Below are 17,278 nucleotides of genomic sequence, written 5' to 3' on the forward strand. Positions count from 1 at the left end.
TGTGCACCTGTACCCCTCCTCTTTAGGGAGGATGATGTCTCGTGGTGTCAGGTTGGTGTGTGTACCTGTACCCCTCCTCTTTAGGGAGGATGATGTCTCGTGGTGTCAGGTTGGTGTGTGTACCTGTACCCTTCCTCTTTAGGGAGGATGATGTCTCGTGGTGTCAGGTTGCTGTGTGTACCTGTACCCTTCCTCTTTAGGGAGGATGATGTCTCCTGGTGTCAGGTTGGTGTGTGTACCTGTACCCTTCCTCTTTAGGGAGGATGATGTCTCCTGGTGTCAGGTTGGTGTGTGTACCTGTACCCCTCCTCTTTAGGGAGGATGATGTCTCGTGGTGTCAGGTTGGTGTGTGTACCTGTACCCAGGTTGGTGTGTGTACCTCCTCTTTAGGGAGGATGATGTCTGGTGGTGTCAGGTTGGTGTGTGTACCTGTACCCCTCCTCTTTAGGGAGGATGATGTCTCGTGGTGTCAGGTTGGTGTGTGTACCTGTACCCCTCCTCTTTAGGGAGGATGATGTCTCGTGGTGTCAGGTTGGTGTGTGTACCTGTACCCCTCCTCTTTAGGGAGGATGATGTCTCGTGGTGTCAGGTTGGTGTGTGTACCTGTACCCTTCCTCTTTAGGGAGGATGATGTCTCGTGGTGTCAGGTTGCTGTGTGTACCTGTACCCCTCCTCTTTAGGGAGGATGATGTCTCGTGGTGTCAGGTTGGTGTGTGTACCTGTACCCCTCCTCTTTAGGGAGGATGATGTCTCGTGGTGTCAGGTTGGTGTGTGTACCTGTACCCTTCCTCTTTAGGGAGGATGATGTCTCGTGGTGTCAGGTTGGTGTGTGTACCTGTACCCTTCCTCTTTAGGGAGGATGATGTCTCGTGGTGTCAGGTTGGTGTGTGTACCTGTACCCTTCCTCTTTAGGGAGGATGATGTCTCGTGGTGTCAGGTTGGTGTGTGTACCTGTACCCTTCCTCTTTAGGGAGGATGATGTCTCGTGGTGTCAGGTTGGTGTGTGTACCTGTACCCTTCCTCTTTAGGGAGGATGATGTCTCGTGGTGTCAGGTTGGTGTGTGTACCTGTACCCCTCCTCTTTAGGGAGGATGATGTCTGGTGGTGTCAGGTTGGTGTGTGTACCTGTACCCCTCCTCTTTAGGGAGGATGATGTCTGGTGGTGTCAGGTTGGTGTGTGTACCTGTACCCCTCCTCTTTAGGGAGGATGATGTCTCGTGGTGTCAGGTTGGTGTGTGTACCTGTACCCCTCCTCTTTAGGGAGGATGATGTCTGGTGGTGTCAGGTTGGTGTGGCACCTGTACCCCTCCTCTTTAGGGAGTCTGATGTCCATGTTGTCAGGTTGGTGTGTGTCATAGTCCACCCTAGGGAGGATGATGTCTGGTGGTGTCAGGTTGGTGAACAGGCAGACAGGGGACTGCTTTCTGTCTGTCTTTCCATGTTTGTAGAAGGGATGGTTGTCATAGTCCACCTAGGAGAACAACAATGCGTCCATTTGGTGGTGGAAGGACTACCCAGTGAGTCTGTTTGGTGGTGGAAGGACTACCCAGTGAGTCCGTTTGGTGGTGGAAGGACTACCCAGTGAGTCTGTTTGGTGGTGGAAGGACTACCCAGTGAGTCTGTTTGGTGGTGGAAGGACTACCCAGTGAGTCCGTTTGGTGGTGGAAGGACTACCCAGTGAGTCTGTTTGGTGGTGGAAGGACTACCCAGTGAGTCTGTTTGGTGGTGGAAGGACTACCCAGTGAGTCTGTTTGGTGGTGGAAGGACTACCCAGTGAGTCCGTTTGGTGGTGGAAGGACTACCAGTGAGTCCGTTTGGTGGTGGAAGGACTACCCAGTGAGTCCGTTTGGTGGTGGAAGGACTACCCAGTGAGTCCGTTTGGTGGTGGAAGGACTACCCAGTGAGTCCGTTTGGTGGTGGAAGGACTACCCAGTGAGTCTGTTTGGTGGTGGAAGGACTACCCAGTGAGTCTGTTTGGTGGTGGAAGGACTACCCAGTGAGTCCGTTTGGTGGTGGAAGGACTACACAGTGAGTCCGTTTGGTGATGGAAGGACTACACAGTGAGTCCGTTTGGTGGTGTAAGGACTACCCAGTGAGTCTGTTTGGTGGTGTAAGGACTACCCAGTGAGTCTGTTTGGTGGTGTAAGGACTACCCAGTGAGTCTGTTTGGTGGTGGAAGGACTACCCAGTGAGTCTGTTTGGTGGTGGAAGGACTACCCAGTGAGTCTGTTTGGTGGTGGAAGGACTAGTGAGTCCGTTTGGTGGTGGAAGGACTACCCAGTGAGTCTTTGTGGAAGGACTTGAGTCCGTTTGTGGAAGGACTACCCAGTGAGTCTGTTTGGTGGTGGAAGGACTACCCAGTGAGTCTTTTTGGTGGTGGAAGGACTACCCAGTGAGTCTGTTTGGTGGTGGAAGGACTACCCAGTGAGTCTGTTTGGTGGTGGAAGGACTACATATAGTAAAACAAAGGAAGTAGCCTTGTCTGAGCCAGAACGCCCATAGTCCAGGAGCCTATCTCCAGTTCCTGTAGCGTGTGGCAGCTTGATGTACAAGTACACCCCCTGGGCAGGACGCTAGTCTACCACAAGGCCTTACCCACAATCTGTAATGCTGAGTGACAAGCAGAGAGACATTGGGTATACATACAGTACATTATAGTAAATGCACATTATTATCAATCATCATCTTTTACTAATGTACACATGTCAAGCTGTGCTCCTAAGATTAGCCAATACGTCTGAATACAACTGGCTTGCCTGGTAGTCTAGCATGGTGAAAGAGGGGAAGTACTCTAGGATACGCAGTTCAAAGAAGTATGGGCATCTCCACACTGTTCTCTGGAGAAACACACACACAAAAATAATATTAAATAAATAATAAAATAAAATCAGATTAAGGATTTAAGTCCTTCATTTCTACTTATAAATATCTGGGAACATCTATGTTAATGTTTTGAATTGGAAAATGCATTATGTTTTTAATAATTAATCCAATCAATTGGCATTTCATTTATTTCATTAGCGGAGACAAATTAGTTAAATGAAACGCTAACTGGAGGTCTGCAGTTTCCTCTACGTTTTTGAGATTTGGGGGAAACTGTGGGCCAGAGGCTTCACCAGGCCCCCGAATGAAGGGTCAGACACCATGATCACTTTCTCCCCATTTTCCCCTCACTGAGGAAGGCTTGGACGACCCGCTCGCTGCCTGTCTAAAAACATTACATGGAACTCAATACTCATAAAAAGAAAAAAGGATCAAGCCTTTGGATAAAGGAATTTCAAGACAATCATGAGGTTTAAACTTGAACCTCTCCTCTAAAGAAGTGGTGGTTGAACATGTTGCAGTGACATAACTTGTCATAAAACTAAGACTATCTGGAACAGACAAAAACAAGATTTCCACATGACATCTGCTAGTGCTTTCATTAAATCCTTCATTCTGTGTAACGTAGGATCACTATGAGCCTGGAGGATTAGGGTGGGACCGTCACGGCAGCTGGCCTCCTCCTGTACTTAACAGGAAGTCCACTGGTTTGTATGGGTGTGATCTATACATTTCCAATCTTGGCAAGATAATCACTGAAAGGGCACTTGAGCAACAGTAAGACTCACTCACACAAACACACAGGACTCAGCTTGTTACTCGACACCACACCCTTGCTGGTGTACAGTCTGACACATTCCTTGCAGACACGCACAGAGAACGGATGAGACATAGGAACAGAGTGAGTATAAACATACATACAGCTCATAAACATACATTAGGCTATACCAATATTGATTCGTTTGGGATTGTCGGGCACAGAACTAATTTCCTTAAAGCTGCAGGAGGGTTTATGATTAAATAACAGAAGGCATTGGTAAACTTGAGTCAAGAATTCCGTTCAATGAAATGCATTGAGCTATATGATGCATTAATCCATTCTGATATCCTGCAATTAACCTAGCTACCCTGCTAAATATGTATTTTACTAAGTTGTAGCAGTACCTGTATTTTGAAAACTTTTGACTAAGTTGTGCAAAGGTTTATCATAATGGAGCCTGGAGAGAGTTTCAACAGACAAGCCTCTCGAGACTGCAGCATACCAGCCTCTTAAAACCAGAGGAACTAGCTCGCTTACGAAATACAATCACACAGCCATCACATTTGTTAGATTGAATTCTGAATTCACCTCCAAAATGTAAACCACATCTTGAATGAAGGAGATTATCAAAGCCCAGTGGTAGGGAATAGATTCAAGTGTGTCTAAGTTGATGTGACTACCACTTTCTTAGCGATGGCAGATAAGGACCTAATAACCGATGACCAGAGACTGGAAGTGTCCCCTGGCTCTTTGCTCTCAGTCCAGAGTGGTGCTCTGGGTCCCCTTGTAGAATATCAGGCAGTGCTACACGATGGCACTCTCTCACTGGTCCCCCTCGACAGTCACGCTACTGGAGAGGGGGTGGTTCAGCCGTACCCTCGCTCCCCAAAGCTGCTCCGCAAGGTGGCTGCATCCAGAAATCTCTCTGAGGTAAATGTTATGATAGTAACCGCTACTAGTCCTGTTACCAATGATTCCCTGGTGGTAATGTCTAGTATTTCACCTTTATTTAAACAAGACGGTCTCATTTGCACTAGCTAATTGGAAACCAATCGATTCAAAATCAATCGTCATTAGCAGTGACTGAGAATCAATCTATTCAGAAGCAATTCTCATTTGCAGTAATTGAGAAAACAATCAATGAGAGTTTCACTCTGTGTTGTCCTCTTAAACCCCATCTGTGCTGTAGGAGCAGCTGTCTAGACGCCTGGAGGAACTGCAGTCAGAAAGAACCAGAACTAAGGCCCACATTCAATCTCTGAAGAAACGCAAGGCTGATCTCTCTGTGAGTACAACACTGCCTCCCTATGGTCCATAAGTGCCACTGCAGCCAAGGGCAACACAACCCATAGAGAATTCTCTCCATATTTCCTAACCTTGAATTGGTAACGTAGACTAGCTGAAATAATGGATTAGAATGAGAGACATGATTTTTCTTACTCATAACACATCAAGTTCCCTAGCGCTGGTGCCAGTCTGCTAAATCATTTGCCATTGTCATGGCGAACGACATAGAAGTTGGCTCAGAAACAGACTTGCATCTAAGCTATGGGTTCCCCTTAACTTCACAATTTCCTCACCTCTCATGAAGAGGAGCACAGAGGTGATGAAGCACCAGGTGAGGGAGAGGGTCGAGGGCATGAGGGCAGCCCTGCAGAGAGACCAGCAGGCCATGATGGACTCTCTGGAGCTGGACCGCATAGAGACCAGTGCCAGACTAGACCATGTCCTGAAGGGCTGGGACCAGCACCTAGGACAGGTCCAGAGGAGCATCACCACTACCCAGAAATCCCTGGGGCAGACTCGGACAGGGGGCGATAAACAGGTCTGATTTTAGATACTTCAGATTAACCACACGTCGGCTAACAGGAGTTTCAGTGTTATGCTATTTCAACAAATCTGTGTACTCCATTTTACAGAATCATCCTGACGATCTCAGGTAAAAACAAATATAAAACAATACTCTTAACTTCTCTCATTTGCTTACCTTGAGATGTTATGACCAGGCTTTTTTTAAATGAAAATGTATAGGAACTCTGGGATTGGGATAAGACCATGTGGAACTGTCTGTCCCCCTGTAGCCATAAGAAGCCAGATGCTTCCGAAGCAGAGATCCGGCTGAACGAAGAGAGGTTTGAGAAGCTTCTGAAAACCCTACGCTCCTTCCACAAGGACCTGAAGGCCCAGCTTCAGAGGAAGACACTGTTGCTGGGTAACAAACGTTATGTCTGCTTATCCATCTAGCCACAAGAGGCTATGATCAAATCTCTACATGGTAACATCTCTACTCTGGATCGAGGTAGGATTTTTGGGGAAAAGTGGTGGTCACAGATATAGAAAGGGTTTCTGTTTTTATCCGTTTGCAGATTCTTTCCCAGTGATGATGGACAGGCAGACCTGCCATAGCAAGATCACAGTGACGGGAGAAGGACGAGGCATGTGCTTCTCTGACTTCGCCCAGTCTTCTCCAGAGCACCCTCTCCAGTTCGACAAGGTCTGCTGTGCCCTGGGCTCTGTCGCCGTGACAACGGGCCAACGCTACTGGGAGGCCGACGTCCGCTGCTGCTCCGCCTGGGCTGTGGGCGTGGCCTACGGCTGCCTGGACAGGAAGGGGCGCGACAAAGGCGCCAAGCTGGGGCGGAACAGAAACTCGTGGTGTGTGGAGCTCAGGCATGGCCGTCTCTCCGCTTGGCACAACGACAGGCACGTGTCGTGCTCCGCAAGCGGGCGAGGGGTGCCAGGCAGGGTGGGCGTGTGGGTGCACTACGAGAAGGGAAAGTTGGCGTTCTACGATGCCGAGACTATGAAGGTCCTGCAGGAGTTCTCTGCAGCCCTGACGACCGTGTTTGATAGGGTGCATCATCAGTTCACTGAGCCCCTGTACCCTGCGTTCTGCTTCCTAAGACCATCAGAGGGACAGGTGTGGCCCAGCCATATGGAGATACGGGACATCAACACTCCCATAGCGATCCATAAATGTCAATAAGCATTGTTTGATACGCACTGTCATGTACTATTCAAAGTGTGTGCTCTACTCTCAACTCATTTCTATGCTGGTTTTGTTCACTCATAACAAATGTTCATCTGAACAATGAATTGTGTGACCTTGTCAAATAAAACTGACCTGATGTTTACAGCCAGTTGCAGACTTTTCATGGGGTCACCTTTACCTTCCTGGTTTCTTAGCTTGAATAGCTCATGGAGTCTGGAAGAAACAGTGAAATAAATAATCACACATAATAACAAACAATCCCAGAAAGACTTAACATTGTAATATAGAACGTCTGTACTTATAATTATTGGCTATGATGCTTTCGATGGATATATTTAAAAACACAACAAGACGAATCACAACAACTCAAAGAGAGTAACAAAGCACTTGAATCTAACCTGAAACACCAGATCATGATCAGTAGGCACGAAATGGAAGAAAACACTCTGGAAAGGCATGAAGCAGGAGGTACTATGTGGACCTATCTTGCAAAACATTTGACCCTAATTAACATGACCCCTGTTTAAACAACACGACAGACAGGAAGTCCAAATCAAAGCCCTCACCTGGGCGTCCCGGCAATGTTATCCAACAGGAAGTGACAGCTGTGGTCAGCGAACAGGTACTGGGTGTTACTCTTCTTGTTCTCCAAGGGTTTCAGCATCAGACTGGGCCTGCTCAGCCGGGCCTCTTGTGATGTCATCAGCCTGTGACATCTTGTGAAGGGCGTGGCCTTCCCATTCTCCCGTTAGGAAGAGGAGCTGACAGTCCAGGCAGAACTTCATTCCTAGGGGGGAGAGCGAGGAACTTTTAAAACCTGGATTGGAAGAAAGAAACAAAACAATCACTGTTTTAATTGGAAGAATATTATGTAGAGGTGGTGCGAAGAACTATCAAGTGAAATACTCATTATATGATGTGTCTGGCAACTTATCAAAGGTACTTGAGTTTTTTTATTGAACATTTATTTAACTAGGCAAGTCAAATTCTCATTTAACAATGACGGCCTAACCCGGCCAAACCCTCCCCTAAACCGGACGAAGCGAGACAACCCAATATCTTTTTTTTTTTTTTTTTTTTTCCGGGTTCAATGAAAGTCAACTGGAGAATCTCAATTGCATAGTCCTCGCATATACTCTCCTTCTCAAAACCCATTGGATGAAAAAGCTAGAGGTCCTCCCCCTCTGACCTCAAAGAGATTTTGAGAAGGAGGCAATGAGAGGATGGGAGGAGTATGCAAATTAGATGATCCTATTGAACTAAGTAGACCAGACCCAGCAGCTTTTGCATTGGTGTCTATGGGAGACACTCAGTTAAGCCCGGAACTGACTTTAAAAAAATTTTTTTTTACGGTAAAAGGCCTGAGTAAACGATCTTAACGTATCCACCATCTTAGGCACAGATATGGAGAGCATACAGTCAAGAGGACAGCTATGCATTTCAGGAACGGTGATAAAGCTCTTACCATCAACACATTGGAACTATGATATGCGCCTACTGTAATTACATCTGGCTGTATGGAAATGTTGCTAGCTACATGTTTACATGTGCTGCTAATAAATGGACAAAAGCGGTTTGTTTTGCACGCGTTTGTGAACATTTCCAATCCCACCTGTGCTAGAGTGACCATCACTGGAACGGTCTATATATTAGGCCCACTATATTTGCCAGGGGATACAAAAAGATAACTCGCTTACCTTTTCATCTTCCCACTGAAAGAAGGTGCATTATTTTCTGTCTCTGCACGCTGATCGCCATAATGTTGGACTCGCATTGGTCAACAGCATCAGCATACATCACCGAATAACTCTCATTCAGATGTAAGATACAACAAAACATAATATAGCAAGCTTTGGACCGTCGTTAGCTAGCTAGTATTCATATCATACTGTAGCTGGATTCATATGGCCCTTTCCCTAAAACCTAAAGCTAGCTAACTGGCAAATAGGTGTTGTTTTTGTCGCACTGCTTTGCTTTATCTTGGCCAAGTCTCAGTTGTAAATGATAACTTGTTCTCAACTGGCTTTACCTGGTTAAATAAAAAATAACTTTACTATCATTCAGCCGTAGCTTCACGTTACTTACCGTGTTCACAAGATGGTGCTTTTTTTGTCTCATGAAGAACAATCTATTCCAAATTCGTCTTCATCTGATCCTTTCAATTGAAGTAGAAATATGAGGTTATTTATGTTTTATTATTTTATATATATTTTTAGAAATATGAGGTTACGATGAACACTGTAACCAGTGTTTCACGTGCAACTTAGTTGCAACATTGTATAGTGTATTTGTTTTCATCTGGACAAAACGGTTGTAGTAAACAGCCTTGAAGATGAGGCTGTTATTTGACCACCAGGAGCCACTAACAGCTCATGAAAATCCTAAAACCTTGAATAGCGCTTTACAGCAGGCCTGAACTGTTTTGTACTTTATACGCAGTGTTTAAATTTATTGATTTCTTCTAATGGTAGACTTCAAATCTAGAAGTGTAGTCTGAAGCTATAATGGATTCCAATTAATTTGTAATAACTCGATGAATAATTGAATGATCAGTCACAGCCATTATTGTGCATTTCCATCACGTGCATGTTACAGGCCTACATCATTAAAAGTGATGTAGGCCTTTGTAAAATGTCTATAGGCTAATAGAATATACCGAACATAATACTCTTATAAAGAGGCGAACAATAATATTGGTGATGGGGGAATTACTTATATCTGAAGAACTAGACTTCACTCCAGGCTACAGCATTGTGTCATGAACATTTGCTTATAAATGACCGTTTTATCTTCCTTTTCCCCGAGTGACAAAAAGGCAACCTCTGAAGAATAACCCATTGTTGCATTGCCTCTTCTCTATCCAGGGTGGACGAGGCGAAGCGACTGGTTTCACTATCGCCAAAAAAATCTGTCCAAAATAAGCCTAATGCGTTTTTATGGGCTTATTTTGGAGCTAAACTTGTAGCCTGCCTTTTCGCCTATGGGACAACTACTCCCATTGTTAGGGCGGATATATGAGCATCTCGTCATTATATACAGATCTCTGCTCTATTGCACAGTGCCAATCCAACGCGTTTTGTTTACACTGCGTCGCAGAACTCATAAATTGTAGTCCAAGAAAGACCCACTTGAGAGTCACTTTAACACGGGTTTCTATTGGTATAAACTCTATTTCCCAGAAGCCCTTGTTTGCGGGGAGCGCAGTGGAGCTGTTAATCACCTGGCTGGAGGGATGTTTCTGCCGAAGCAGCGACGCAAGCGTCGGGCGCGATCGTACACCCACACCACGGTGCATGCCTGTCAGCGCTGAATCGCCGTCAGTAGATATCGCGCGTCAGTAGATTGTCAGCGGCAGACAATTCCATAGCATCGACATAATTTTATAAGCTACATCTTCTGAGTCGACGGAAGCATCTTCTGCAAGGAGAGGCTTCATCAATGTGCAGCTCACAGTCCTGGCCAGAGGTGTGCAGTTGAATGAGGATAAATCTACTGTACCTCGGACAGTGAAGAACACCTAGCATCACCATGAGCACAGGTAAGGTCTTCTGCCCTATTATAGACTATAGTGTATGTGAGGCATATGGTTTGATCATAGTAATTCGATGGCAATTACCAGTTTGTATGTTGACATTGTCATCATCCATGGTATTATCAGCTATTACACAGCAAATCAATTACAGATTTAAGACAAGCATATTGATAGGCCTGCAATATCCATTGACTCGGCAGAAACCATTCTGAGACAAAGGTCCTACTTGAGCTATAGCTCCCCCACTGTGGAATGCCATTCATATGGCTACAGTATGTGGTGTAGAAATGCTCACTAAGACTAGGTTTCCACTTCCAGACATATCATTTTGTTTTCATTATGTTGCATTGCTGTCTCCCCACATCTACAGGGGCCTAGCTACCTTTGCCTGGGAGCTGCAGGCTGATAGCCTGGTATACTGGTCTCAGTGTGAGGACATCAGTGTGTCAAGTCCTCCTCGTGTCCATCCTGTGTAATACAATGTCATGACATATGAATGACTCTAGTTATGGTTGTGACTAACATGCACAGTGCAGTAGCTGAGTAGTTAAAAGAACATCATTGCTGTGAACGTCATGCCCAGAAGACCTATTTGCCCAGTGTAGTGGTTACCAACCTTTTCTGGTTACTGTACCACCAACTGAATTTTGCTCTCCCAGAAGTACCTCCTCGTGTGCATTTGACCAGTAAGCCTATCCTCTCAAATACCCCCTGTGAATGGGCCCAGTACCCCCCAGGTACTACCCCCCCAGTCCTAGTAGCCCTGGTAGGGAACCACTGGGCTCAAAGCCATCATAGATGTGATGAACCTACGGACCTAGAAATAGTCTGAGCTGCCTCTCACTACTGAGTCAGAGCCACAACACAGGCAAGTCAGGCAAACTGCTTTAATGAGGTGGACAATCAATACCACAGTATTTTATTTATTTAACCTTTTTTTAAACTAGGCAAGTCAGTTAAGGACACATTCTTATTTACAATGATGGCCTTCCCCGGCCAAACCCTATGGGACTCTCAATCACGGCCGGTTGTGATACAGCCTGGAATTGAACCCGGGTCTGTAGTGACGCCTCTAGCACCGAGATGCAGTGCCTTAGACCGATGCGTCACTCGGGGGCTCCCCTGTTTGCACTGCTGATGAGAAGTTGTTGGAGTTTGTCTGTGAAATGAGGCAGGAATGCGTAACAGTCCTGAGTTATCATCAACACTGCCTTGTAAACTCACCTGAGACGTGTATTAAAAAAAAGAAATGTTGTATTCCATCCAGAACTGGGACACTGTCTGTCTTCTCTGAGCAGTGACATTTTTGTCATGACACCTGTTTGTTAGAGCAATGTTGGATGGATGTAATGACTGATGTTGATGGAACGGTAAGTGAATTGGAATGGATGGAAATGGGAAAGTCTTCACCTATGTGTTCAGACTCACAGCTGGTGTCCTCATGGGTTAGTTCATCCTGCTGACCTGGCTGGCTGGTGTCCACATGGGTTAGTTCATCCTGCTGACCTGGCTGGCTGGTGTCCACATGGGTTAGTTCATCCTGCTGACCTGGCTGGCTGGTGTCCACATGGGTTAGTTCATCCTGCTGACCTGGCTGGCTGGTGTCCACATGGGTTAGTTCATCCTGCTGACCTGGCTGGCTGGTGTCCACATGGGTTAGTTCATCCTGCTGGCCTGGCTGGTGTCCACATGGGTTAGTTCATCCTGCTGACCTGGCTGGCTGGTGTCCACATGGGTTAGTTCATCCTGCTGACCTGGCTGGCTGGTGTCCACATGGGTTAGTTCATCCTGCTGACCTGGCTGGCTGGTGTCCACATGGGTTAGTTCATCCTGCTGACCTGGCTGGCTGGTGTCCACATGGGTTAGTTCATCCTCCCTGGCTGGTGTCCACATGGGTTAGTTCATCCTGGCCTGGCTGGTGTCCACATGGGTTAGTTCATCCTGCTGGCCTGGCTGGTGTCCACATGGGTTAGTTCATCCTGCTGACCTGGCTGGTGTCTACATGGGTTAGTTCATCCTGCTGACCTGGCTGGTGTCCACATGGGTTAGTTCATCCTGCTGACCTGGCTGGTGTCCACATGGGTTAGTTCATCCTGCTGGCCTGGCTGGTGTCCACATGGGTTAGTTCATCCTGCTGACCTGGCTGGTGTCCACATGGGTTAGTTCATCCTGCTGACCTGGCTGGTGTCCACATGGGTTAGTTCATCCTGCTGGCCTGGCTGGTGTCCACATGGGTTAGTTCATCCTGCTGACCTGGCTGGTGTCTACATGGGTTAGTTCATCCTGCTGACCTGGCTGGTGTCCTCATGGGTTAGTTCATCCTGCTGACCTGGCTGGTGTCTACATGGGTTAGTTCATCCTGCTGACCTGGCTGGCTGGTGTCCACATGGGTTAGTTCATCCTGCTGACCTGGCTGGTGTCCACATGGGTTAGTTCATCCTGCTGACCTGGCTGGTGTCCACATGGGTTAGTTCATCCTGCTGGCCTGGCTGGTGTCCACATGGGTTAGTTCATCCTGCTGACCTGGCTGGTGTCTACATGGGTTAGTTCATCCTGCTGACCTGGCTGGTGTCCTCATGGGTTAGTTCATCCTGCTGACCTGGCTGGTGTCCACATGGGTTAGTTCATCCTGCTGGCCTGGCTGGTGTCCACATGGGTTAGTTCGTCCTGCTGACCTGGCTGGCTGGTGTCCACATGGGTTAGTTCATCCTGCTGGCCTGGCTGGTGTCCACATGGGTTAGTTCGTCCTGCTGACCTGGCTGGCTGGTGTCCTCATGGGTTAGTTCATCCTGCTGACCTGGCTGGTGTCCACATGGGTTAGTTCATCCTGCTGACCTGGCTGGTGTCCACATGGGTTAGTTCATCCTGCTGACCTGGCTGGTGTCCACATGGGTTAGTTCATCCTGCTGGCCTGGCTGGTGTCCTCATGGGTTAGTTCATCCTGCTGACCTGGCTGGTGTCCACATGGGTTAGTTCATCCTGCTGACCTGGCTGGCTGGTAGTGATGATGAACTGGATCAGGTATGGGCCAGGTTGGTCTGAGGTATTTGAACGATAGGGTATCAACCAGAGTCCATCACACAGTGAGTATACACAAATTAAGAACACCTGCTCTTTCCATGACAGACTAACCAGGTGAATCCCTTATTGATGTCACTTGTTAATTCCACTTCAATCAGTGTAGATGAAGGGGAGGAGACAGGTTAAAGAAGGATTTTTAAACTTTGAGACAATTGATACATGGATTGTGTATGTGTGCCATTCAGAGGGTGAATGGGCAAGACAAAAGATGTACGTACCTTTGAACAAGGTATGGTTGTAGGTTTTCTACACTCAACAGTTTCCTGTGTATCAAGAATGGTCCACCACCCAAAAGACATCCAGCCAACTTGACAAAACTGTGGGAAGTATTGGCGTCAACATGGGCCAGCATCCCTGGGGAACGTTTTCAACACCTTGTAGAGTCCATGCCCCGACGTACTGAGGCTGTTCTGAGGGCAAAACGGGGGAGTGCGACTCAATATTAGGAAGGTGTTCTTAATGTTTTGTACACTCAGTGTATATTGAGGGCAGATTTCAATGACTGCAGTATCTGAACTGAAGGTGTTTGCCTCACAAGAAAATTAAGTAAAGCCTAGTAAAGCCTAGCATGGTGAAATACAAGACAAGTCTTCTTTTCGACCAGGTACCAACATTCACCACCGTTTCCCATTGAAATATCTGAGTAGCTCTTCACGGTCTGTGTTTACTCGTCAGTCTGTACAGGGGTCAACAGCTGTGATTTGTATTTTTTTTTTTACCTCAATAGATCCCAGATTGGTTATTGGATGATCAGGCATTCATTGGTTAATAACAATATACTATGCTAGCCAATAAACTATGCTAGCCTACTATGCTAGCCAATATACTATGCTAGCCTACTATGCTAGCCAATATACTATGCTAGCCTACTATGCTAGCCTACTATGCTAGCCAATATACTATGCTAGCCTACTATGCTAGCCAATATACTATGCTAGCCTACTATGCTAGCCTATTGTACGTCAGTCAGTCAGGGACAATATGAAGTCATCACATTGGAACGTAGGCTGCGTCATCGGCAGACACGTTGCAGAATCAATCTGGAGTCGCTGGAGCGTCCCCAGCTCCCAACACAGTGCTGTGAGCTGGGTTCACACCCACTGACTGTCTGGATGGATCAGTGTGCCAGAGCTACGGAGGCCCAGCAGGGTCAAAGTCAAGGGGAAAGTCAGGCCCTTCCTTTATTATACAGTAGTAATCTAGGCCCATAGTTACTAGTCAAAGGTTACCATAGAGTGAGTAATTAAAATACGAGTGGCTAGTTAGAAAACATTGTACATAGTCATGGTGTTGCTAAACACTGCTCTGATTTACTGTAAACCCCCTTGAAATGCCAATAGACACTAGTGTACTTATAGTATGACAGACTGTAATCGTTAAAATAAAGACACAAGCCGATGCCCGCCGTATAGGATGAGTGGTGGTTGTTGTGTTTCTACTTAGTCAGCAGATAGAGAGGTGATGTTCTAATTCAGAAAATTATAATACGAGTCTAAGGTCATAGTACAATGAGTGTAAATGTGCAAGTGTCAGCACGTGCTTCAGGGGATCAGTGTGGGACTGCGTGAGCCTCACAGAGTGTGCACAGTGTGTGTGTGTGTGTGTGTGTGTGTGTGTGTGCCTCCACATGTGCCGTGTGGGTGTAGACTATGTGTTTCCCATGGACGATCATGAGAGTAATCAGGTCAACATACACACACACACACACACTAATGGGAGTGGGCTGGTCAGGAGACTCCACAGTGATACATAATGGTGTGATCTCACTGGTGTTAATCTTGAGCTCTTGCAATTAAGTCTGAAATGTGACGTGGCCCTGTCACATTTCCTCTGCCCACGCTCATATTGGAGGCTTTAATAGATGGGAGGAATGACATGTGACTTCCGCTTGACCCCATCGATCAAATATGAGCTGCTGATTGGGTGGGCTGTGCCTGTAATTTGTTAAAGGGGGTTTTAGCGTTGATTAGAGATGGCAGTTTCAATGGATTTCTTTGAGATATTGTTTGGAGATGTGTAATAGATATGTCGTTTTTCCTCTTGAACATTGGGCATACTGTGCATAGGATCGTAGTTGATTTCAGCTATAGATCATCAGTGTTACCATGGCATTACAACTATTGGAATACAGCCAATTCAACAGATTTATTGGCCAACAACATTAACTCAAAGATTGCTTTATATTTCCATTTGGGGGCTATAAATAAACATGAATTAATTAGATGAATTTAAATCATGTGCTGTACTGTAGCTTTAAAAGCGGTGAGTATCTATTTCTGACAGTCAATGTTTTCCCTTCATATTCAGTATCTAGGTTATGATTCTAAAGGTCGTTCGTAAACCATTGAACCATTACTTATTCATTCATTCATTCATTCTTTTCATATGTCACTTGTATGTACTATGAGGTGCAATCCTTCACTTCTTAACCATACGGTGCAATCCTTCACTTCTTAAAACTGAGGTGCAATCCTTCACTTTTTAAATCTATGAGGTGCTATCCTTCACTTTTTAAAACCATGAGGTGCAATCCTTCACTTTTTAAAACTATGAGGTGCAATCCTTCACTTTTTAAAACCATGAGGTGCAGTCCTTCACTTCTTAAAACCATGAGGTGCAGTCCTTCATTTCTTAAAACCATGAGGTACAATCTTTCACTTCTTAAAACCATGCAGTGCAGGCTGCCTTAATTGAGTCTTCTGTAGTGGAACATGTTGAGAGCTGACATTTAGACTAGGGTTGGTTGGTTGATTGGTGTGAAGTGTCTTACTGTCAGCATTTAGCTACTAACCCTCCTCTCTCTTATCTGCTGTACTAACAGTTATCAGAGTGAGGCTACACACTTACATGCTGACTAGACCGCGTGCACCATCACGCGCATGTTGATTTTGTCAACCAACACCAGACACAATCAGGACACGCAGGCTGAAATATCAAAACAAACTCTGAACCAACTATATTAATTTGGGGACAGGTCGAAAAGCATTAAACATTTATGGCAATTTAGCAAGCTAGCTTGCTGTTGCTAGCTAATTTGTCCTGGGCTCCCAAGTGGCGCAGCGGTCTAAGGCACTGCATCTCAGTGCAAGAGACATCACTACAGTCCCTAGTTTGAATCCAGGCTGTATCACATCCGGCCCGTGGTTGGGAGTCCCATAGGGCGGAGCACAATTGGCCCAGCGTCGTCCGGGTTTGGCCGGGGTAGGCCATCATTGTAAATAATCATTTGTTCTTAACTGACTTGCTAAGTTAATTAAAGGTTACACATATAAACATTGGGTTGTTATTGTACCTGAAATGCACAAGGTCCTCTACTCCGACAATTAATCCACAGATTAAAGGGTAAACCGAGTGTGTTTCTGGTCATCTCTCCTCCTTCCGGCTTCTTCTTCTTCTTTGGACTTTATATGGCGGTGGGCATCCAACTAGACTGGAGTGTGGACCTCAGTTCATCTTTTAATCACCCACGTGGGTAAATGCTCCTAAAAATCAATGAGGAGATGGCACGTGGGTATATGCTCCTAAAAACCAATGAGGAGATGGGAGAGGCGGGACTTGCAGCGTGTCAAGCGTCACAAACAGAACCAAGTTCTATTTTAGCGCCTGGCTACGCAGACGCTCGCAAACAGTGTGGGTGCAATGATCGAATAACATGTATGTGTACATTTATTTTGCTATGCTCGCACACAAGACCGAAGCAGTGTTGTCAGCATGTTGGAAAACCTTATTTGGATGTCCCCATATGAGAACCTTTTTTGGTCCTTGGTAGAACCTTGTTGTGTTCCAGATAGAACACTCTGTGGGAAGTACCAAAAAGGGTTCTACAAAGAGTTTTCCTATGGGAATAACCGAAGAACCAAAAACAGACTGGAACCAAGGCTATCAGTACATATGCACACATATGGTGACATCGCGTACAGATATGTACTCAACAGTTAAACACATAACCGCACCATCTCACACATGGCAAACACACACTTCATGCCAGGGACATCTGTGTATCACATGTCTTTAAGCACTGGGATTTCCCTCTAGAGCCAGTAATAACTCTACAGGTATAATGTTGACTCCCTATCTAAACAACTGTAGC

General features: G+C 46.0%; 3 protein-coding genes across 5 annotated transcripts in view; 2 read left to right on the forward strand and 1 right to left on the reverse strand.

The window, feature by feature from the left end:
• Window positions 1–1,371: 1,371 nt before the first annotated feature.
• LOC121839406 (rRNA N6-adenosine-methyltransferase ZCCHC4-like) lies at window positions 1,372–7,559 on the reverse strand. Of its 2 annotated transcripts, none has more exons than XM_042298452.1 (3): window positions 7,142–7,559; window positions 6,708–6,788; window positions 1,372–1,471 (listed from the first exon to the last, which is right to left on the reverse strand). In XM_042298452.1, exons 1-3 carry the CDS (start codon window positions 7,276–7,278, stop codon window positions 1,390–1,392), a joined length of 300 nt encoding a protein of 99 aa, XP_042154386.1. In that variant the 5' UTR covers window positions 7,279–7,559; the 3' UTR covers window positions 1,372–1,389. The 2 variants fall into 2 exon arrangements, with proteins under 2 accessions (XP_042154386.1, XP_042154387.1); XM_042298453.1 differs by lacking the exon at window positions 1,372–1,471 and adding an exon at window positions 2,342–2,837.
• si:dkey-219e21.4 (tripartite motif-containing protein 14) lies at window positions 3,571–6,719 on the forward strand. 2 transcript variants are annotated; one of them, XM_024373843.2, is made up of 7 exons: window positions 3,571–3,724; window positions 4,275–4,513; window positions 4,773–4,868; window positions 5,175–5,408; window positions 5,503–5,522; window positions 5,665–5,795; window positions 5,950–6,719. In XM_024373843.2, exons 2-7 carry the CDS (start codon window positions 4,277–4,279, stop codon window positions 6,567–6,569), a joined length of 1,338 nt encoding a protein of 445 aa, XP_024229611.1. In that variant the 5' UTR covers window positions 3,571–3,724; window positions 4,275–4,276; the 3' UTR covers window positions 6,570–6,719. The 2 variants fall into 2 exon arrangements, with proteins under 2 accessions (XP_024229611.1, XP_024229612.1); XM_024373844.2 differs by having other exon boundaries at window positions 3,587–4,513.
• A 2,226-nt stretch (window positions 7,560–9,785) lies between the features above and the next one.
• Window positions 9,786–17,278, forward strand: part of LOC112214897 (actin-binding LIM protein 2) — a 118,611-nt gene continuing 111,118 nt past the window's right edge. Inside the window, exon 1 of the mRNA XM_042298416.1 lies at window positions 9,786–10,113. Coding sequence (XP_042154350.1) covers window positions 10,104–10,113 — 10 coding nt within the window. The 5' untranslated portion in view covers window positions 9,786–10,103. The remainder of the gene's footprint in view (window positions 10,114–17,278) is intronic.

This window comes from Oncorhynchus tshawytscha, linkage group LG15 (genome assembly GCF_018296145.1).
Source record: "Oncorhynchus tshawytscha isolate Ot180627B linkage group LG15, Otsh_v2.0, whole genome shotgun sequence".
Taxonomy (NCBI): Eukaryota; Metazoa; Chordata; class Actinopteri; order Salmoniformes; family Salmonidae; genus Oncorhynchus; species Oncorhynchus tshawytscha.